Source organism: Amaranthus tricolor, chromosome 3 (assembly GCF_026212465.1).
Source record: "Amaranthus tricolor cultivar Red isolate AtriRed21 chromosome 3, ASM2621246v1, whole genome shotgun sequence".
NCBI classification, from domain to species: Eukaryota; Viridiplantae; Streptophyta; class Magnoliopsida; order Caryophyllales; family Amaranthaceae; genus Amaranthus; species Amaranthus tricolor.
This window is the reverse complement of record NC_080049.1, coordinates 31089062-31110853: the sequence shown is the minus strand read 5'-3', so window position 1 is coordinate 31110853 and position 21792 is coordinate 31089062. Positions and strand designations below refer to the sequence as shown.

General features: G+C 34.2%; 1 protein-coding gene across 1 annotated transcript; it reads left to right on the top strand.

Annotated features, from left to right (window-relative positions):
* Positions 1-2504: 2504 nt before the first annotated feature.
* LOC130809188 (general transcription and DNA repair factor IIH helicase subunit XPD) lies at positions 2505-15735 on the top strand. Its single transcript, XM_057674850.1, has 13 exons — positions 2505-2732; positions 2813-2884; positions 5816-6736; positions 7690-7772; positions 7886-8289; positions 8523-8716; positions 8886-9066; positions 9377-9501; positions 10128-10217; positions 11866-11944; positions 12018-12094; positions 14514-14622; positions 15117-15735. Exons 3-13 carry the CDS (start codon positions 5922-5924, stop codon positions 15228-15230), a joined length of 2271 nt encoding a protein of 756 aa, XP_057530833.1. The 5' UTR covers positions 2505-2732; positions 2813-2884; positions 5816-5921; the 3' UTR covers positions 15231-15735.
* Positions 15736-21792: the final 6057 nt, after the last annotated feature.

Below are 21792 nucleotides of genomic sequence, written 5' to 3'. Positions count from 1 at the left end.
ATTAATGATATTGATTAACATTTTAGTCACATTATTCTACAGATTTCACAATATTATTCAAAAATTTCCACTGGTCTCTAAATTTAGGAACAATATTATTCTACAGCTATTAAACAAATTTGGAAAGTAAATTTGCTATATTAAAATATTATTTTCTTTTATTTTGGAAATAATATAGGAATCATATTGAAAAATAATAAAGCTGTCCAACTTTTATTTTGCACCTTAAGTAAATTCTAATATTTTAGGTAATGATTTTCAATAAATAATCAGTTGCCATGTCAGCATAATTAAGCAGGAAAATATTAAATCATAGTCTGACATGTGTCAGTCTCATTTCTTTATTAGTAGTCTTTATAGATTACAAATAACATTATATGAATTAATTATAAAATAGAGGATAAACTAGTTACCTTTGTATAAGCTCCAATTCGATAAAATATAAAGAACTTAGATACTAGCTTAAAATAATAACCCTCCAATATCCTTGTATAAAATAATTTCTTCAACCCAAATATAAAACTTCAAACAGTATTCTCCAACCTTGACTAGTACTTGCTTAATATAAGTTTAATTGATGAAGAATATTTTTTTATATAAAAGAAAATTAATATAATGCAAGGGAAATAATAATAATAATAATAATAATAATAATAATAATAATAATAATAATAATAATAATAATAATAATAATAATAATAATAATAATAATTAATTCTTTTCATAATCTTGAACAAGAGCCGTGAAAAATTCCTCCTAGCAACTTTAACCCAATCTCTTCTTTTATAAACTACCTAGAGAGTAGAGATAATTGAAAGGATTTATTTATTTTTATTACTCCTAGCAACTTTAACCCAATCATAATTTATTTATTTAGATATTATTATAGTATTTAATTAGGAATATTAGATGAGAATATGAAATGAAAGGTTTTATTCTATAATTAAACAAATTAACATAATTTTAATTATTATTATGCCCAATAATTTATATTACCTTTCAATTCATGTACTAAATATTACATAATTTTACACTTACTATTCAAAAACCAAATTAGTTAATTATTTATTTATTATCTTAAAATAATAAATTTAGTTAGCCCCTTAATTTATTGAATTAGTAATATTTTATTTTATTTTTACCTACATTAAAAAAATATATTTTTAGTTAAAGTTAACTAATGTTTATTAAGAAATACCATTTTACCGTAAGCTAAATAATAAAGCTTACCCCAAAATTTTAGGGTGTTACACCTAAGATCTGTAAATATCATTACCCTTATTATTATTATTATTATTATTATTATTATTATTATAAAGAATTACTCAGAATAATACAATTTTTCATTGAGTTTCCTACAATAATTCCAACTATTGATTAACTATGAATAATTTCAATTTTAAGGTCATTTATCTAGAAACATTGCCCAAATAGTGACTGATTTATGCACGTTAATTGCACTAAAAAAGAAAAAAAAAATTAAAAATCAAAATCATTAGAAATTAGAAGTTAAAATAAAAAAATAAACTTATTTGATTTTACTTTTATATTAATTTTTATATTTGATTTTTTATAATTTAATTTTGTATTTACTTTTTATTTTTATTTTTTTTATGTAAAATGACTTGTTGTATAGTCAATAGGTTACCTTGGTGTATTCTTAGCAAGTACCCTTAATAGTTGGGATTATTAATATATGAATCAAAAGTTGATATTATTGTAGAGAATTAAGTAAAAGCATGACCATGAATTATTCCGGGTAATTTTTCCTAATAATAAGAATAAATTCTTCTTTTACCTTTCCGTTTTATTTGTTAGTAGGTCTCCTGAAACACCGTCTCTTTAAGAGACGACACCTACTACGCACACGCATTTTACAAGAACACCTACTAAATTTCTAGTACGTATTTTAAGCTAATTTTTGCAGGCATTTAAATTAGTTTTGGTATGTATTTTTGCATACTAAAGTAGACATTTTGAATAGTTAATGTAGACATTTTAAACTAGTTATAGTAGATATATTTGCATACTGAAATAGACAAACACTTACAACACATAACATAAACTGTTACATCATATATCATAAACACCTACAGCACATAATATAAACTCTTACAGCACATAACATAAATACCTAAAACAAATAAGCTAAACATCTACAACAGATAAAAAAAATACCTACAACATATAACAAAAATACCTACAACAAATAACCTAAACACCTACAACTCATAATCTAAACCCTTACAACAAATAACCTAAACACCTACGACACGTAATATTTACTTTGACAACTTTAGCATGTTAAAAATACCTACTTAACATACTGTGAATCCATATTTAACATATCCTAAACTCCTACCGAGTAAGCATGTAATAACACTACAATTTTCATTTTTATATTTTTAAAAATATAATGGACCAACTCAATTAAGACCTTCTCTTTAATTTCATTTTTGAATATTTTAAAATGTAATGGCACGACCCAATTGAGATCTCTAAAGACTCTCACAATAATTTATGTTTATTTGTTACTCATTCGTCTTTTTATACTAAGAGGAAGCCTACAAAAACCCCAGACCCAAGTACCCCACCGTCTTCAGGCACCAACCACCTCCATCGCCTGTACAGTCGACCAGGCGGAAATTGCTAGCAGGCAACAACTTCCACCGCCATAAGCCACCTCCGCCGCCGCCACCGCCGCCACCGCTACCGCTACCGCTTTTAATTGGGTAATTTAAAAAATCCTTCTTTGGGACACTACTATTAATTTGGTTTGATTATAAATTAATTAAGTTTGATTTGAATTTAGAGTGAAGATGAAGAAGTGTATGAATTTTTATTGGTGGATTAGCCGAGGAAATTGAAAGATTGGATACTTAAGGTACACACCTGTCTTCCTTCTTTGTTGATTTTTGTTGTTGTAAGTTGAAATGGTTTTAGTTTTATATTTAGATTTTGGTTTTGCTTGTTCTTAAATTGATATGGATCAAAACGTAGGAAATATTAATTAGCTTTTGGGTGATTGAACTTTCGAACAATTGTTGATTCAAGTTTGTAAATATTAGAAAGTTGTTGGGAAGTTTCTGTATGAAATGGCAAATACTGTGGTTTACCTTTTAAGTAATTGGACTAAAAATAAGAGGATTCTTGAAGGGGTGGAGAGCAGAGTGTTGGTGGCGGGGCATGACGTCCAATGGTTGACATTTTGGGCAATGGGTTGAAATGTGTTGGTGACGGTTCATGACTTCCAATGCTTTATCCTGCGCACTTATAAGTTACTCACTCCGTCCCTAATAAATTGTAACAATGAGATTTTGCACAAAGATCAAGAAACAATGAGATTTTGCACAAAGATCAAGAAATAGTGAGACTGTTTGAATTATGTGGATGACATTAAAGTATAGTTGAAATGTGTGGATGAGAATAAAAGAAAATAGTAGGAATTTTTGGTAAAAGAAATTGTAGCAAAGTAAAGGGGCGGACTAATAAGGATACTGTGGCAATCTCTTAGGGACTTATGGAGTATAAGCATAAATGTTTGTATTAATCTAATTAAAGCGGTTATGTTGCTAAATGTGGATATTAATGTAATTTGCAAAATAATTAGTAGGGTTATGAATGTTGATTCTTTAAGCGAATTAAGTAATATTATAATTATAAAAAACCAAAAAAGACGAATGCGTAATCTCTTCATAAGTAACTAAATAATTTTTTTTCGTTGAATCGTATATCGAAAACACTTAAATAGCGTAAAAATATAATATTACATAAAAAATAATATATGTTACGTATCAATCATTGAATATATCAATCGTATGATGAGATACTTAAACATCACAAAGGGATCCTGGCTAAATGTGATAGTGACATTACAGAGTAAAGTATCTTGAATTTTGTTTTATAAATGGAAACTTCTTTGATAAAAATAATCCAAAAGACAATACATATAGAAAAATGCCGAATGGTCTTTAGCAAATACGGGTTATGGGAACCTAAGGGAGTGAACACTCCTTAAACCAGGATGAAAGTGGATTGAATATATTTATGTCTTTAATCAAGGTGTATATTTACAGAATATTTTTTAAATTTAAACTTATCTATGAATAATATTTTTTGGATAATGGATGATTCTTCTTTGAATAGTGTTGACGATTTTGAATGCTCCAGGTTTTTGGCATTAGATCATTTTGGAATTTTTTGGATTGATTTGTAGGCTCTTTCTATTCATCTAAATTTCTAGGATGTAGCTGTTCGAAATCTGTTTCAAAATATGTTTAGACTTCCGCATTAGTTATATTTAAGTTGGGTTTATTAGGTAAAATTTTTTCGAGTTGTTACAAAGTAAACACTCGTTTGGTTGACTTTGAAATTTAATTAACACGAGAAGCTATATTCCCTAGGAAACCTTTTACTTCATAAAATTCCTTGGAAGTTGATTTTGTGTTGGTTAGCCCCTTGGAATTTACAATGGACACATGAATTTTCAATAAATAAGGGGGCACCATGGTGATTAAATTCCTACAAGCTATAGCAATTACTTCCATTGGAATTTTAAAATCCTGTGTTGGTTTTATTATTTATTTATTTATTTTTGTCAAACTAACACAATCAATTTTGGTCATTTCCTAAGAATTTACAATTCTAAGGGAAATAAAGTACAACCAAAACAACCTCCAAGTAGTAGTAGAAGTTGAGTAGAGTAGGAGAGACTAGAAAGTGAGTGTTTGGAGAGGAATAAGCTTTCTCTATTTATACGGAAATCCCCAACGACCAGCTTAACATCTAGATTTCAGAACCTACGGTCGAATTTGACTGGTTTTTTGAACATGAACGAAGTGGTGCTATATTAATGGATTGGAAGAACGCCCATTGGCTTCACTCTTTTACAAATCAAAATTAAACCTTTTCCTCCATTAACAATTAGCATATGAGCCTCAAATCTTTGAAGTAATCTTACTCAAACTTTACTCTAATCTGCATTCTATATTATTAGAGGTATGATTTCAAGTGCATTTCTCTCGTTAATTATTAACAATTAGTGTTTTCGAGAAGATTTCCCTCTCTCATTGTCGACCATAAGGATTTGCTTTTGTGATTTGTGAAGTTCATAATATATACTGTAATTCAATCTCCAAACTCTAATGGCGGGATACCCTAGTTTGTTTCACTATATACTTAAAAGGTAGGATACCCTTATAATCATGATTCTATACTTAAACATTGATTCTGATGGGAATATGTTTTGCTTTTGTTTATCTTTACTTGGTTCATGGAAATTTTCCAATAGAATTTTGTTTTTCGTGCTTAAATGTTGATTATGATGGGAGTGTAATGGAGTTTTGCGTTTGCTTATCTTTATTTGTAATGGAGTTTTAAAAATAAAATTATGTTCTCTGTACCTAAATTGTAGATTCTGATAGGAGTGTAATTTTTCTTTTGCTTATCTTTACTGGTTCATGGAGTTTTTCAAGTAGAATTATGTTTTCTGCACATAAAATTTAAATGTTGAATCTGGTAGGAGGGTAATTGTTCTTTTGCTTATCTTTTGAGGTTCATAGACTTTTCCAAATAGAATTATGTTTTCTGTACTTAAATGTGGATTCTGGTAGGCGCGTAATTTTGCTTTTGCTTTTCTTTACTGGGTCATTGAGTTTTTCTGTTGAATTATGCTTTATTTACATTAACGATGATTCTGATAGGAGTGTTTTTTTTTCTTGGATATTTTCAATTCTTGTGATGCTCTTTCAACCACTCCAATCCTGTGATATATTTCAGCATTTCTAAAATGGGTATGTTTCCAATTGTTTTTCAGGAAACCTAGTACATGGTTGGTTTTCAAGTTCTGAGTGTATTGGCTGGTGAATCTATACAAGCATTGATTTGTGGGTGGATCAAGTGCTGCAACTGCAAAGGGGAAGATGAAGTTCCAAATTGAAGACATTACAGTTTACTTTCCATATGACCATATCTATCCAGAGCAGCATTCCTACATGGTTGAGCTCAAACGAGCCCTTGATGCTAAGGGTCACTGCCTACTGGAGATGCCCACTGGAACTGGCAAAACAATTGCACTCTTATCTCTCATCACAAGTTATTCACTTTCTAAACCGTCCAATCCTATTAAACTCATCTACTGCACTCGTACTGTTCACGAAATGGAGAAAACTTTAGCTGAGTTAAAAGTCCTCCATGACTATCAAATTAAACACCTAGGCCCAGCAGCTCGCCTTCTTGCAGTTGGGCTCTCATCACGTAAGAATCTTTGCATCAACCCAGCTGTGGTCTCTGCTGAAAACAGAGATTCTGTTGATGCTGGCTGTCGCAAGCTTACAGCTAGTTGGGTAAGAGCTCTTGCAATGGAAAATCCTAATGTTCCTACTTGCTCCTTTTTTGAAAATTATGAGAAGTCTGGTTCAGAGGCAATTTTGCCTCCTGGAGTTTATACATTGCATGACTTGAGAGCATTTGGCAAGCAGAAAGGATGGTGCCCATATTTTCTAGCACGGCATATGGTGCAATTTGCAAACGTAGTCGTTTACAGTTACCAGTATCTGCTTGATCCAAAAGTTGCAGGGATAATTTCAAAAGAGATGCAGCGGGAATCTGTAGTTGTTTTTGATGAGGCGCACAACATTGATAATGTGTGCATTGAGGCTCTTAGTGTTAGTGTGAGAAGGCAAACACTTGAAGGTGCCACTAGAAATATTTCAAGGATGTCTCAAGAAATTGAGAGGTATATGAATAAGTGTAAGCCCTGATGTGTTCATTACCTTTGATTTTATGTGGATTTTTTTTGACCTGTTGGTTCATTGTGCATCTCAATGGGCCTTGCATTGTCTATCTGCTACGTTTTTTTTTTTTTTTTTTTTTTTTTTTTTAATTTTAATTATGGCTTAAATGAATCTTTTACTCCACAAAGAGAGTTTTTAATAATCTTAATTTGTATTTTGCTTTCTGTGAACATTTTCAGCTATTTTCTGGGTTTGATGCTTATAAATATTGATGTTTAAAACCGAAAGGTACAAGTTAATGATTGAACAAGATCATGAAGTTATTGCAATCCCTTTTGCTGCACCCTGTTGGTTGATACATTTAATTGCGTATTCATCTCTTCACCTTGTTGATGGGCTGGACTTGTCTTATTTGGTGATACAATTTTTTGCTTATCCATCCCTTCATGTTGTTGTGATAGTAGCGAATGTGATCCTTGTCAATGCTAGGCTGGTTCTTAGTTCTCCTTTTGTGAAAAGATGCTACCTTTTACCTCGATTAAGGTTTTTTTTAGTATTTTGTTCTGCAAGCTTTGCTGTGGAAAGTGGAAACCCATATAGTAGTCTTTTAAGGCAGTTATCAGTGTGTAGCAAGTGGTAATGAAGTTGTAAGATAGGATTAAGGGTGCATTTATTTCTGTAAATCAATCTCCTAGGCCCAGTGTAAAAGAATTCATTTAAAACTAGGCTACAGCTAATTTTTCAGAAAGTTGTTATTGCAAAGCATCATTATTTTAATGTAGTTAGATTGTCAAATGCATACTTGCGTAGTGGCTGATTCAAAAAGTTGACTGTAGGCTGATATAACTTTATTGTTTGTGTAGTTTTTAACTGATTATAGATTTTTGAATTAAAAAAAGGTTGGTTTTTGAGCTACATGAACATACTTTCTAACTTCATTTCATGTGGTAGGAAGGTTCAAAGCCACAGATGCAGGGAAACTGCGTGCAGAATACAACCGTCTTATTGAAGGGTTGGCCCAAAGGGGAAATTTACCATGTATGTCATGATTTATTGGCAATTTTCTTGAATTTCTGCTATGTTGTCATTGATGGTTGCTTATTGCAATCCATTTTGATTATTATTTCTTCTGGAATTACTTTTGATTCCAGCTGGTGATACTTGGCTCTCCAATCCTGCTCTGCCTGATGATATTCTGAAAGAGGCGGTACCTGGGAATATCCGTCGAGCAGAGCATTTTCTATCCGTTTTGCGTAGATTGGTGCAGTATCTCAATGGCCGATTGCAAACTGAAAATTTTGAAAAGGAGTCACCTGTTTCTTTTGTAGCGTCACTAAATAATCAAGCTGGACTTGACCAGAAAACCTTGAAATTTTGTTATGACCGCCTGCATTCCCTTATGTTGACCCTTGAAATAACGGATACAGATGAGTTTTTAAATATTCAGACAATTTGTGACTTTGCAACTCTGGTGGGCACTTATGCCAGGGGTTTCTCAATTATAATTGAACCCTTTGATGAGAGGATGCCTCATATTCCTGATCCTATACTGCAGGTTGGTTTAAATTAGCATACTCTTGCATGTTATATAGCTCACTGCTTATTCTAAGCATTTCTAAAGATTGTTTTCTTACCCCTGTCTTTCCTTAACCATCTTCCTTGTGAATTCTTTCAGTATTTATCAGATATTCAGATGCTCGACTTCGGACTTTATTGTTTTTCAAATTGATTTGTTTGACTTCTCATAAGTTTCATAATGATACATTTAATTTCTTGATTATGTTGCAGCTAAGCTGCCATGATGCGTCACTTGCTATAAGGCCTGTATTTGAACGTTTTCAGTCCGTTGTAATTACCTCTGGCACCCTAAGTCCTATCGATCTGTACCCACGCCTTCTTAATTTTAATCCTGTTGTCAGTCGAAGTTTTACTATGTCCTTGACAAGGGAGTGCATTTGTCCAATGGTCCTAACTCGTGGAAGGTGAAGGTTTTAACTTGAATCTTCATCTTGTCTTTTATTTGCGAATCTGATTGGATAGTTGTATAAAATGTCCATTTATAGTTTTGGTTTCTCTGTCATCGTCTTCGGCCAACTTCTCAAAATTTACAGCGTTGCTGGTGACTTAAGTTGGATTGTATGTTTATTTCAGTGATCAACTTCCTGTTAGCACCAAGTATGATATGAGAAGTGATCCGGGTGTCGCAAGGAACTATGGAAGGCTTTTACTGGAAATGGTTTCCGTTGTTCCTGATGGAGTAGTGTGTTTTTTTGTCAGCTATTCTTACATGGATGCAATTGTAAATACATGGAATGAAACAGGAATTCTAAAGGTACTGGTTCTGTTTGAGCTCAGATTTTTTCAACTATTCAGATCGCTGGTTATCTTTCTCAATCTATTGACATCGGCTGTTTGCTTAATGACTTAGTTTATCGATTTTTATTATTGTATAACAACAACAACAATGATGCTAGAGCCTTGATCCTTATTATTGGGTAGACTCTACTTATATGTCTTTGTTTTCTTCACTCCATGTTTGAGTGAAACGATACTTACTCTTCACTGCCATGTGGATAATAAAGTGTTTTACTTGAAGAAGAGGCTTCATTAAGATCAAATCAAACCTTTGCGGTTTTTTGTAGGAAATAATGCAACATAAGCTTGTATTCATTGAAACTCAAGATGTTGTAGAAACTACTTTGGCTCTAGACAACTACCGCAAGGCTTGTGATTGTGGGAGAGGTGCCGTCTTTTTCTCTGTTGCAAGGTACCTTTTAAAAACTTTATTATTAAAATTGTGTAATATATATGACAATTTTGTATGACCTTTATTTGGCTTGCGTTCAATTAATGAAATATGAATATAAAGCGCTCATGATATTGACATGTAGGAAAAGTAAAAAGGTCAAATGTGGGGAAATACTAGTTTTTCTATTTCATCTTCAAAAACAAAGAAGAGAATTCTGAACCCTAGGGAAGCAACTAGTGATGGACTCAAAATTTCATGATTGACAAAACGATTATCCAATAAAAATGAGGAGTAATCTAGAGCTATGAATATTTATGAATTAAAATGAGTCATTCAGTTCTGTTTTTACAGACCTCTTAAACAAATGAGAAACTTCATGAACCATAATTGGTTAATAAAAATACCAGTTAGTTCATCACATCAACCACAATTTAAATTGTGTCGCAGTGTGGAATAAGCTATAATTGGTTAATAAAAATACCATTTAGTTTATCTCATCAATCAAAATTTAACTAATTAAAAAGACTTAGGAGAATTTACACTTTAGTGTTTTGCTTTTCTTTTTGAAGTTTCGTTTTGATATTTATTTTTGAGATGTGTAATTTATCTTCACTCTTCACTGCCTAACGTCACGCGTAATGCAGGGGGAAGGTAGCTGAAGGTATAGATTTTGATCGGCATTATGGAAGATTGGTGATCATGTTTGGGGTTCCCTTTCAATACACATTGAGCAAGTGAGTGACTATGTGTCCTGTGTTTCCACTTGTTACCGTTAAAGTACATTTGTAAGTTCTTCCCTTGCATCAGTGCATGCTATCACAAGACTATTTAGCATGCACCGATTTTCTACAAGGTTATGCTCGAGAATAAGTGCCTAGTATTGTTGCTTGATTGCTAGAGAAAGCCGAGAATTGATAGTTCATTATTGTATGGATCTTTCATTTTTAGTATTGTGTTTGAGTGCAGTGTCTCAACTTTCAAATTTGCTGTCTAACACAATCCATTGGTCTGATTGATAAGAATACTGTTGAGGAGAGATGGCTTTTCTTGCGTGCAATGAGAAAATAATTCATTTTACTACTTTTGTACAACCATCGGTTGGTCATTCATCTTTTACATCAAAGATGTTTACTATTAGATAGTTAGGCGGTGTTCTTTTTCACCTGAAATTTGGTGATTGCATCTTAATTTATTAAGGTTTACCTATCACTCTGCTCTGATTATTAAAGTAACTAATGGAATAATTATTTGAAATGAGGAAGTTTAAGTCTTGTTTGATCTGAACTTGAGTCTCCTGATGAGATCCAAGCATGAATAGTTTCTGAAATAGGTAGAAAACAAACCATTGAGCCTCCAGCATAAGAAAAAAATATCTTTGGAAAATAAAGGGTCACTGGGTTTTTGGGTACCATAAAATCATTAGTAAAGCGGAGCTGCTATGGATTTTCATTTGTGGCCGTTTGGTTTCCTCCCTCCCTTTACTTACCTTTTCCACTTTTTCCTCAAAAGTTTGTAGTCCCCAGCCATACTGCAGTTATTTATTTTCCACATTGGGATCTTTAGCACCTCATGAGCCTACTATCCACAGTAGCCTTGGAGATTTGGCTCCACTTCTACCCCCTCTTCTGCACTGCCATACTATCTGTTATGGCCTCCAACTATGTGATCAATTACCAGCAAGAAATCCAGCTGTTCAACCCGTTCTCACCTGCTGCGGTTGTTTGTCCTTATCTATCTTGAGAGAGAGAGAGAAAGATCTGATTTTGTTTCTTCTTATTTTGTGGTTGTCTTGCCATATTACTCTGTTTTCCGGAGATGACACTATTGTGTATAGAGCCGGCCCTAAGCAAGTGCAAGTCGTGCCTACGCCTAGGGCCCCCAAAAAATTTTAGTTTTCAACTAGTGCTAAGGTTCGGACTTTTCTATGTATATATACAATAGTTTAGGAGCCCATAAATAATCTTTCACCCAGGGACCCTAGAAACCTAAGGCCGGCCCTAAGTAGGGGAATATGGTGGAAATTTTGGGATATGAGAATGCGGAACACGAGAGAGGACTGAGAAGGGTCTGGACTCTGGAGACAGTAGTGACTAAAGATAATTGTGGTGATTCCCCATCTTCCATATCTGGGACCTGATAGTTTGAAGAAATTGATATTATTTGATCTAAGCATTCAAATATCCTTTTGGATTTTGTTTCCCATATTTGTTTTGGTTGCTTTCTATTTCCTTTGAGCGAACTAAACAGATTTGTAGTTTAATTTTCTTGTACTGTTGCTATTACCAGTCATGTGTTTCTGCATTGTGGCATCTCTTCGTTTTACAGAATTCTTAATCATCATCAGAATAGATAATTCAATCTGATTGGGTCTTTGCATCACAGGATTTTGCTTGCCCGACTTGAATATTTGCGGGACACTTTTCAGATAAAAGAAGGCGATTTTCTAACTTTTGATGCGTTGGTACTACTTCTGCTCATCATTTTTTATATTTTAGTTAACTACTTTTTAGACTAATTCTGATGCTCTGAATCAGAGACAAGCTGCTCAATGTGTAGGCAGAGTTATTCGGTCAAAAGCTGATTATGGGATGATGATATTTGCTGACAAAAGGTTTGTTGGTGTGCTGTCAATTTGAAATTTGGGTTTTGCTTTGTTTAAAGATTTATAAAGTTATACATGAAGTGCATGCTATCTTTTTGAAGGCAAAAATGTTCATGCTTAATGAGGTGCTGAAGTTTGGTCTCTGTGGTACATCATATGGATTTGCAGTTGGAATTAATATGTATGATATTGTGGCTTAAAGATTACGAAATTAGTGTATTTAATTTGCTAATATTTCTTTAGCAACAACCTTAATCGTACCTTAAATGACTCTGTTGAATATGTTTCGTCAAACCGTAGATTCTAGGAATATGTTTCATAGTTGGTCTGGGTTCAAATTTCATTGAGAAACTATTGTTGCGGTATTTTAGTTTTAAACCAGCATAAAACTAGTCATTATTTATAACCAGACTCTGATTTAAAGTAATCTGGGGTGTCCACTATTTAATGACACATTGCATTTCATCCAGGTTTAGTCATAACTCTTAAGTATGCAAATGTTTCTTAATCATTGCCCAAAATTGGTGCGCTACATCGTCCGAATGTGGAGTCAAATAAGCAGGACATAACTTTCCACCTTATAAATCGTAGACCTACGTGTAGTGTAATTGTGCAAGAGTAGCTAGGTTGCTGCAAGAAGTGGCCATCACTTCTCCCAAATGCGATGTCAAATGAGCAAAGTTTATTAGATTTTAGAGATAAGAGACCAAGAAAAAAATCGATTTATGCTAGATTAATATCTTAAAATGTTGGATTTCTTTCAAGTCTTTGAATTGATAGATTTTATTTAGTAAGGTAAGACTAACATTCTTTGTATGCGCGAGACAAGATGATTAGAGAGAGACTAAAAGATTCACAAGAGATGAAAATACAAAAATTATGGTATTAGGAAAAGAAGGCAAGATAAGAAGAGAAACATAATTGATATTATGATAGATAATGGTTAGCCAAAGTTTTGGGAGATGTGTACTAAATGAGAATTATGAGGGAGAAGCTTGTACATGGAAATGAAATATACTGAGTATCACTGATGCATGTGCACTTAAGTGAAAGCCCTCAAAAGATAATTTTGTTGTTGTGGTACATGGAATCTTAACATAAGAAAAGTTGTATATTCATGGAGGTTTAGGAATGAGAAATGAGGAGGGAAGGTCTATTTTGGGTTTTGCCCATACATGATCTGTTAGTGGTCTACACAGGTATGGAAAGAGTGAAAAGCATTTGATGACTTATAGAGTTTAGCAGATGCATTCCAAATCAATAACTTCTTAAGAGATATTATTGTGAAGCCCTAAACTATAAGGTCATACTCTGGGTTAGTGTATTCACCCATCACAAATTCCTAGTTATTAATGCTTGTTTGCATTCAAGCCTGGTCTAGAACAAAACCCAAGAAGGATGAGTTAGGAACCTGAAATTAGCAACGTGGAAGAGCAACTTGAGATTTTGTGGGTGAATTTAGCAATGGATCAATGCTAAGTCAAACATGTGGAGGCAAAAACTTAGAATAAAGATTTTTCTAAGTCAGATTATATAGAATGTCGTTTTGGCATAAATAATTATAGCAGTGATGCTGTAAAGTCAGAAACAAAGGAGCTCTCTCCAAGTGAGTGTTTGATTTAAAGAATATAACTAGAACGGAGATATTAATCAAGTGGTAAAACTTAGGAATCAGTATGAATGACTCGAATGTAGAGTTGCTACCGGAATATTATGCGATTAAAGTGTACCAGTGCTAATTAGTTTAAAGGCAAAATTCTATGACTATTAGACCGACAATATTATATGAGGTAGAATGTTGGGCTTTCAAATAAGATAATCAAAGGTAGATACCATTAAGGATAGGATCCGAAATGAACATTTAAAAAAGAGACTTGGAATGGTAAATGTTAAGATAAAATGAGTGAAATTGTTTATATTTATTGAAGACCAACAAATGCATCTGTTACTAAAATGAAATGATGGAACTTTGAGGAGTTTAGAAAAGGAAGAGGTAGACCCAATATATCTTGGATAGCTAGAGTGAAGAATAACATGAAGAATTTAATTTGCAGGAGTTTATGACAATGTTTAAGAAGTCATACAGAATTTGAATACATCCAGATGATTTTATAATAGATTTTCTTAGCTATAGATTATTATTCTTTTTAATATTAGTTATAGATTAGTATTAAGTAGGGTCAAATAAATTAAATCTTTATTCTTCATTACCAACAGTATTTCACGTTGATTTCTTTTGGTTCATGTAAGCTTTGGCCTGTGGCCAACCCCATATGTTGGGACTGAAGACTTGGCATTTTTGTGGCATTGTTTATTCCCAATTGTCATCAAATTTGGCTAAATTGATATTCTAACAATAGATTATCTGATTCTCTTGCTTGATTAGATGTAAATAAATTGCTTCATTTATTTCTGGTTGCTTCTGCAGATACAGCCGGCATGATAAGCGCTCCAAGCTGCCCGGATGGATATTATCACACCTACGTGATGCCTACCTTAATTTGAGCACTGATATGGCGTTACACATAGCTAGAGAGGTGCGTCGTTTCGATTCGTATAGTATCATTTAGTTACATGAAATCTTTTCTTATATACTCCCTCTGTCCCTATTTCATTCGCACAATAATTGAGAAAACGGTGGGGATCATTGTGTGGATAAGATTAAAAGTGAGAGAAAACGAGAGATGTGTGGTTAAGAATTAAAGTAAATGGTGGGGACATCAACCAAAATAGAGATGTTGCAAAGTAAAAGGACAGACCTATGTTACTCGAACACTTCATTTTGTTTCACGTACCCGTGCCTGATACTTGATGCTCGGACATTAGTATGACACTCAGACAATTCATTTTAGGCATAAAATTGAATATTTAGACATATCCGACACTTGGACACGTACCAGTATCCGACATAGTGACAGACCAAAACAGAATTGTTGGCAAACTCATGGGAACTGAGAGAGAACCAAGTTACTGTATTGGGCTTCTAGCTAAGCTCAGTTATGACTGATAGAATTTGTTTTATTTCCTGTAGTTCCTCCGAAAGATGGCTCAACCGTATGACAAGACTGGTGCTGGGGGCAAGCGAACCCTGTTGTCTCAGGAAGACGTTGAAAAGATGAGCAGTGCAGATGACATGATGTTTTGATTGTGTAGGGGAATTTTCAATCCGCCATTGCTCATGCTCTATGTAGGACTTCATGAATGGTTGTCCTCTCCTAAGAGATAGCAAGTACTTAGCAAGATGCCAGATCTTTGAAGAGATCCATCGGGGTTTGGCCCGTCGACATTTGTTCATGCCTAGAATTTTTACTTAGCTCATCAAATTTTGTTTTAATTATTTGATTTTATGTTAAGTTGTCTACACATAAAAATTGTTCAAGATCTGCCATTAGTGAAAAAGATACGAGAAGTGGCCAAGTATACTTTTTTGCAGATATATATTTTAGGTTGAAGCAATATGTTAGGAATGAATCCAAGCTATGAGATCGATGGGGTATCAATGTAGGATTTGCGCTTTAGTCTATAACACTGGATTTTGTAAGCTGGTGTATTTTATACCCCATAGTTTCTCTCAATTAGCTCCACTTTTTATTTTATTTTGTCTCATTAATTTTCCAATTTTTAGTCTTCATCATTCATTGATACATCTATGTGTTTTTGTCTTATTCTCCAATTTAATTTCTAGAGTTGTTCAAAATAGATTTAACAATCTAGTATTAACCCGACATTGTAATCAAATTTAATCTGACTTGACTTCTAAAATAAATTTATAATTATATAGCAACAATTATGGACATAAGACTTGATTGAATCGACTAGAAATACATGAATTAACTTTGAATATGGTGCTTATTGAGAGAGATAAAAAGAGTAGGTTTTACTTCTTGAACCATATTGGGATGATTTAATGAGGATTCATACAGGAAGCATGAATGAAGAACAAAGCAATGAGTCATATGCAAGCTATGACACAGATTCAGCAACAAAAGAGGAAGAACAGAAGCTCAAAGCAACGGTACAGCAGCCTCTGATCAAAGCTAGCAAACAGCTGACCTTGTAGCCCTCTTCCAGATCAACCAGGAAAGATTCATTAGCCATTCAAGGTGGATTTGGAATCTTGGTACTTGGGACGTCACACCTTGGCCCAAGAACATTATTATACATCATTAAAAACCCATGGAAATCAATGGTGAAGGTCAGCCAGTCAACAACTAGCCCAGAACAGAACAGAGCACAACTGATGACTTCCACTGACCAGCTGACTTTGAGGACTTGTGCTAGAACGAGCCTAGACCCCTTTGGGGACTCTAAGGGTAGATTTGGAATCTTCACACTTGGATCTTCCCACCATGGTCCAATATTCTTCCTATCAATCATTAGAAGACCTCAAGATGAAAGGATGAAGGTCATCCAGTCATCACTGGTGCAAAACAGTGCAGAACTGATTTTACGACCAGCACACCTTGTGAGGCTTTGCTTCAACACATCGTCTGATCTATGGGACCACCAAGGATGTAAATGGAATCTCTACACTAGGAGCTTGCTTCCAGGACTCTTAGTAGCCATCATCTACCTTTGGAAGTGCATAAAAAGATGGGTGAAAGGTCACCTGTTCAGCAGCCTTCTGTCAGGATTATACTTAGCTTGTTTTTATGTTTTTTTTAATGAAGCACATGTTGTGCACGTGCTCCTTTATGACCGTTATTGTTAGTTAGACGTGTCATTAGCCTTCTCATTGTATTTTCCCCGTTCCCCAAGTCTATATATAGACGTCCCTAGCCTTGTAAAAGTTTAAGTTTGATTAATAAAAATTCAGAATTCACTAAGTGTTTTCCTTGCAATTGCCTAGCAATTGGGTTACTTAGGGCCAGTTTGCCCTTCACAAACGTGTAAACCCTTGATCAGTCTTCAAGGTTACACTTCATTCTATCCAAGAACGCTGAGCATTCCATTGATTGATCAAAGGAAAGCATCGGGGTTGTGTTGAGAGGAGGCCTGGCAATCCAGCTCTTGTCAATACGCTGCATATCAGCCTTGGAATATCCCCTTGTGTTTGTGTATTAAATCCCATTCGTGCGTAATTTCTTTAACCACCACGCGTACTTGGATCAATTGGTATCAGAGCACGGTTCACGAAGAGGGCAATAGCGCTTGGTTGTGGAGGCCGGAAAATCAAGAAGTCCATGTTCATCCTGATTTTGATCTTTACATTCTGTCTGGTGAGAATTTTATGCATATCTTTTTGTAGACGTAGAATTTCATCAAATCCTTTTAGAGCAATCAAGGTTAGTGTCTTAACTTTGAGTTCTTGAAAGAAAGATTGGATTTCACGTTGTGTGCAAAATTTGGCGCAAGTGTTTTCCAACCTGTAGAAACAGAAATCTTGAAATTTCAAGATTCTGTTCATGTGTTCACAGGTGGAATTTCCGCATTCTTTTTCATTTCCTTTACATTTTGATTGATTAGTATAAACAAATCAATCACAAATTATTCACAAAATTGGTGTTGAACGCTTGGGTGCTATACATTGCACACCAAGTCACAGAATACAGATTCTTAAGAATTTGATTTTCTGTGATCAGGTAATATTTCTGATTTTTTTTGCTTTGTTTGTTTGTTTGCATTTCTTTCCATATCCATCACGTGAAATAATGGTTTGCAATCACATCTCACTTAAAATCACGTGAAAATTTGTTTTCATTAAGATTGCACATTGCATAATTACCACATAAGTCAGATTTTAAGAAATTGTTCTGTTTTGATTAAGTGTTTTGTTGTCATAGTTGTGTTTCTTTTCTTTTCTACTTTTTTTTGTCTTTAATAATCATATAAAATAGAGGTTTGCAATTAATTTTCGTTTTATTCCACGTGCAACTCGATTCTTATTGAGATTGCACACTGCATTCAATCACAAAAAAATCAGAATACTAAGAAACTATTCTGTTTTAATCAAGTGTGTTGCTGTTCATTGTTTTTTTCTTTGATTTTATGCATTTGCTGTCCTTAATAATTCGATAAAATAAGCATTTACATTAGCATTTCATTTAATTCTAAGTACAAGTTGATTTTGCTGTTGTGTGCACAGAATACAGATTCTAAAGAATCTGATTTGCTGATTTTTCTGATTTGTTAGTATTGCTGCATTCCTTTCTTTCTTATACATTTGTGTATCATTTTTTTTTGCATTAAATCATCATGTATACAAAAGAGAAATTTGATGCACTAGTTAACATGGTCACTCAATTAAGCTTGGCTGTCACAGAATTGAAAAATGCTGCACCACAACAACCACAATACCTATATCAAACCCCTAACATTGAGAATGTGAGAGAGGATAAGACCATGAGGGTTGATGTGCATGAGTTTGATGGAACCTCACATGAACCTGAGGAATACATTGAATGGGAGGAAGGAGTAGAACGATACTTTGAATATAAGGATACCCACCCAGACCATCAATACAAGATTGCAAAGGTGAAACTCACCAAACTAGCTGCCACATGGTTAGAAGGAGTTCAGAGGCAGAGGCTTAGGAATGGGAAGAAAAAAGTGAATTCTTGGGAAAATCTTAAGAAAAAAATGAGGAGAAAGTATGTGCCTAGTAATTACACACAGCAATTGCCTATACAATGGAGCACACTCACTCAAGGCAACAAAACAGTAGTCTTAGCTAATGATCATGCATTACTGTTAGAGCAATATGCAAAGAAAAGAACTTCACAACCTGCTGCACAATCTATAACTAGGGACAACAATCAACCTATGAGTGAAAGGAGTGTGAGCAACACAACCTCATCATCTAGGACCAGTACCAGTGAACCTAAGAGTAAGAGTGTCACACCAATCAAGGATGTGGTTTGCTCTAAGTGTCATGGCCATGGGCATTTCAAAGTAGATTGTCCTAACAAAAGAGCTTTCACCCTAGCTGAGTGGGATGAAATTAGGAACAAGGAGAGACCTAAGACCATCCTTGATAGCATTAATGGTAGGGAGGAAGAGAGGGAAACCATTACTAATGATGATGACCCTAATAGCACCTACATTCAGAGGGATTCAGGGGTTGTTACACCTTATGTTTCTGATTTACAATCAGAAAGAGGACTTATATACCTTGAAGAGGAAGAAAAGCATGAGGGTAAGATGAAAAAATTAATTCCTTTACCCCCTCACAAAGCTGTACCTCCTTCCAAGACCAAGCAACCTATGCACTTAATAAATAGGAAAGGCTATGAGAAAGAGAAGAAACCAGCAGGTCACTTCGGGTCAGAACTGTCCAAGAAAGCTAATCCTATTATTAAGAGGTTTTCAATTGTTGCTTCTGATTTTTCACTAATTGATCTTCCTGTTTTGTATAGATATAGCACTAATGTCCATAAGCACACTGAGTACCTCCGGAAAAACCACAAACCAGTGCATAAGAAGTTGAAGAAAACAAAAGCAAGACACCAGCACAGAACAAACAGGGGACTGAAGCAAAGCAAGTTGATGCAGATTGGTGAATTTGCATGGATTCTAATTAAGCAAAGGAGGTTTTCTCACCTCAGGAAGCATAAGTTAAAGCCCAAGACTATGGGACCATTTCATATAATTATTAAATATGGGGACAACTCAATGAAATTGAAACTAAAAGAAGGATTTAGCATACCTCTTACCTTCAAAACAGGGGACTTAGCTCCTTACTTAGGGGATGCTGAATTGAGGGCAATTCCTTCTAAAGAAGGGGGAATGAACCATATTGGGATGATTTAATGAGGATTCATACAGGAAGCATGAATGAAGAACAAAGCAATGAGTCATATGCAAGCTATGACACAGATTCAGCAACAAAAGAGGAAGAACAGAAGCTCAAAGCAACGGTACAGCAACCTCTGATCAAAGCTAGCAAACAGCTGACCTTGTAGCCCTCTTCCAGATCAACCAGGAAAGATTCATTAGCCATTCAAGGTGGATTTGGAATCTTGGTACTTGGGACGTCACACCTTGGCCCAAGAACATTATTATACATCATTAAAAACCCATGGAAATTAATGGTGAAGGTCAGCCAGTCAACAACTAGCCCAGAACAGAACAGAGCACAACTGATGACTTCCACTGACCAGCTGACTTTGAGGACTTGTGCTAGAACGAGCCTAGACCCCTTTGGGGACTCTAAGGGTAGATTTGGAATCTTCACACTTGGATCTTCCCACCATGGTCCAATATTCTTCCTATCAATCATTAGAAGACCTCAAGATGAAAGGATGAAGGTCATCCAGTCATCACTGGTGCAAAACAGTGCATAACTGATTTTACGACTAGCACACCTTGTGAGGCTTGGCTTCAACACATCGTCTGATCTATGGGACCACCAAGGATGGAAATGGAATCTCTACACTAGGAGCTTGCTTCCAGGACTCTTAGTAGCCATCATCTACCTTTGGAAGTGCATAAAAAGATGGGTGAAAGGTCACCTGTTCAGCAGCCTTCTGTCAGGATTATACTTAGCTTGTTTTTATGTTTTTTTTAATGAAGCACATGTTGTGCACGTGCTCCTTTATGACCGTTATTGTTAGTTAGACGTGTCATTAGCCTTCTCATTGTATTTTCCCCGTTCCCCAAGTCTATATATAGACGTCCCTAGCCTTGTAAAAGTTTAAGTTTGATTAATAAAAATTCAGAATTCACTAAGTGTTTTCCTTGCAATTGCCTAGCAATTGGGTTACTTAGGGCCAGTTTGCCCTTCACAAACGTGTAAACCCTTGATCAGTCTTCAAGGTTACACTTCATTCTATCCAAGAACGCTGAGCATTCCATTGATTGATCAAAGGAAAGCATCGGGGTTGTGTTGAGAGGAGGCCTGGCAATCCAGCTCTTGTCAATACGCTGCATATCAGCCTTGGAATATCCCCTTGTGTTTGTGTATTAAATCCCATTCGTGCGTAATTTCTTCAACCACCACGCGTACTTGGATCACTTCTCATTTCTCATTGAGTAAACATACATTTCAATGTCTCTAAATTAAAATGAAAGTCTAATTAAGAAGAGGTATCATATCATGACACATCCACTAGCTTTAACAACAATAATAATGTCAACAACAATAATAATGTCAGAATCTTAATAAAAAGAAAAAATTACTTAGAATAATCCAATTTTTTCATGATTTTTCGATAATAATCCCACCTATTGATTGACCATAAATAATTCCAACTTTGGAAGACATTTTTCTAGAATAAACCGGGTAACCTGATGATTTGCTATAGCAAATTTTATATTTTTAACAAAAAAAGATAAATTAAAATAAAATGTAAAAAAATATTGATAAAAAGTTATAATTTTTTTAGTTATTTAGAATTTTTAATGTATATTTTTAAAAGTTTTTTCTAATTTTACATAAAATTTCAGTTTACTTTTTTGATAATTACCTATTACAACAAGTCATAGGGTTACCTAATTTTATTATAGGCAAATACGCCCTAAAATTAGAATTATTTATGGTTAATCAATAGGTGGTAGGAAAATTATAAAAATATTAGATTATTCACAGTAACTTCCCCTAATAAAAATAGGGTAAGCATTCATAAACACTTGTATTGAATCAAAATCCTGAAGTCATAAAAATTTGTAGATGCAATTTGAGAGGAGATAAGGGACAAGTTTAATGTTGAAAGGTTTGATTTTGAGCTACTATACGTCTATACCGTATCTACTATCTGGTATGGTATCTC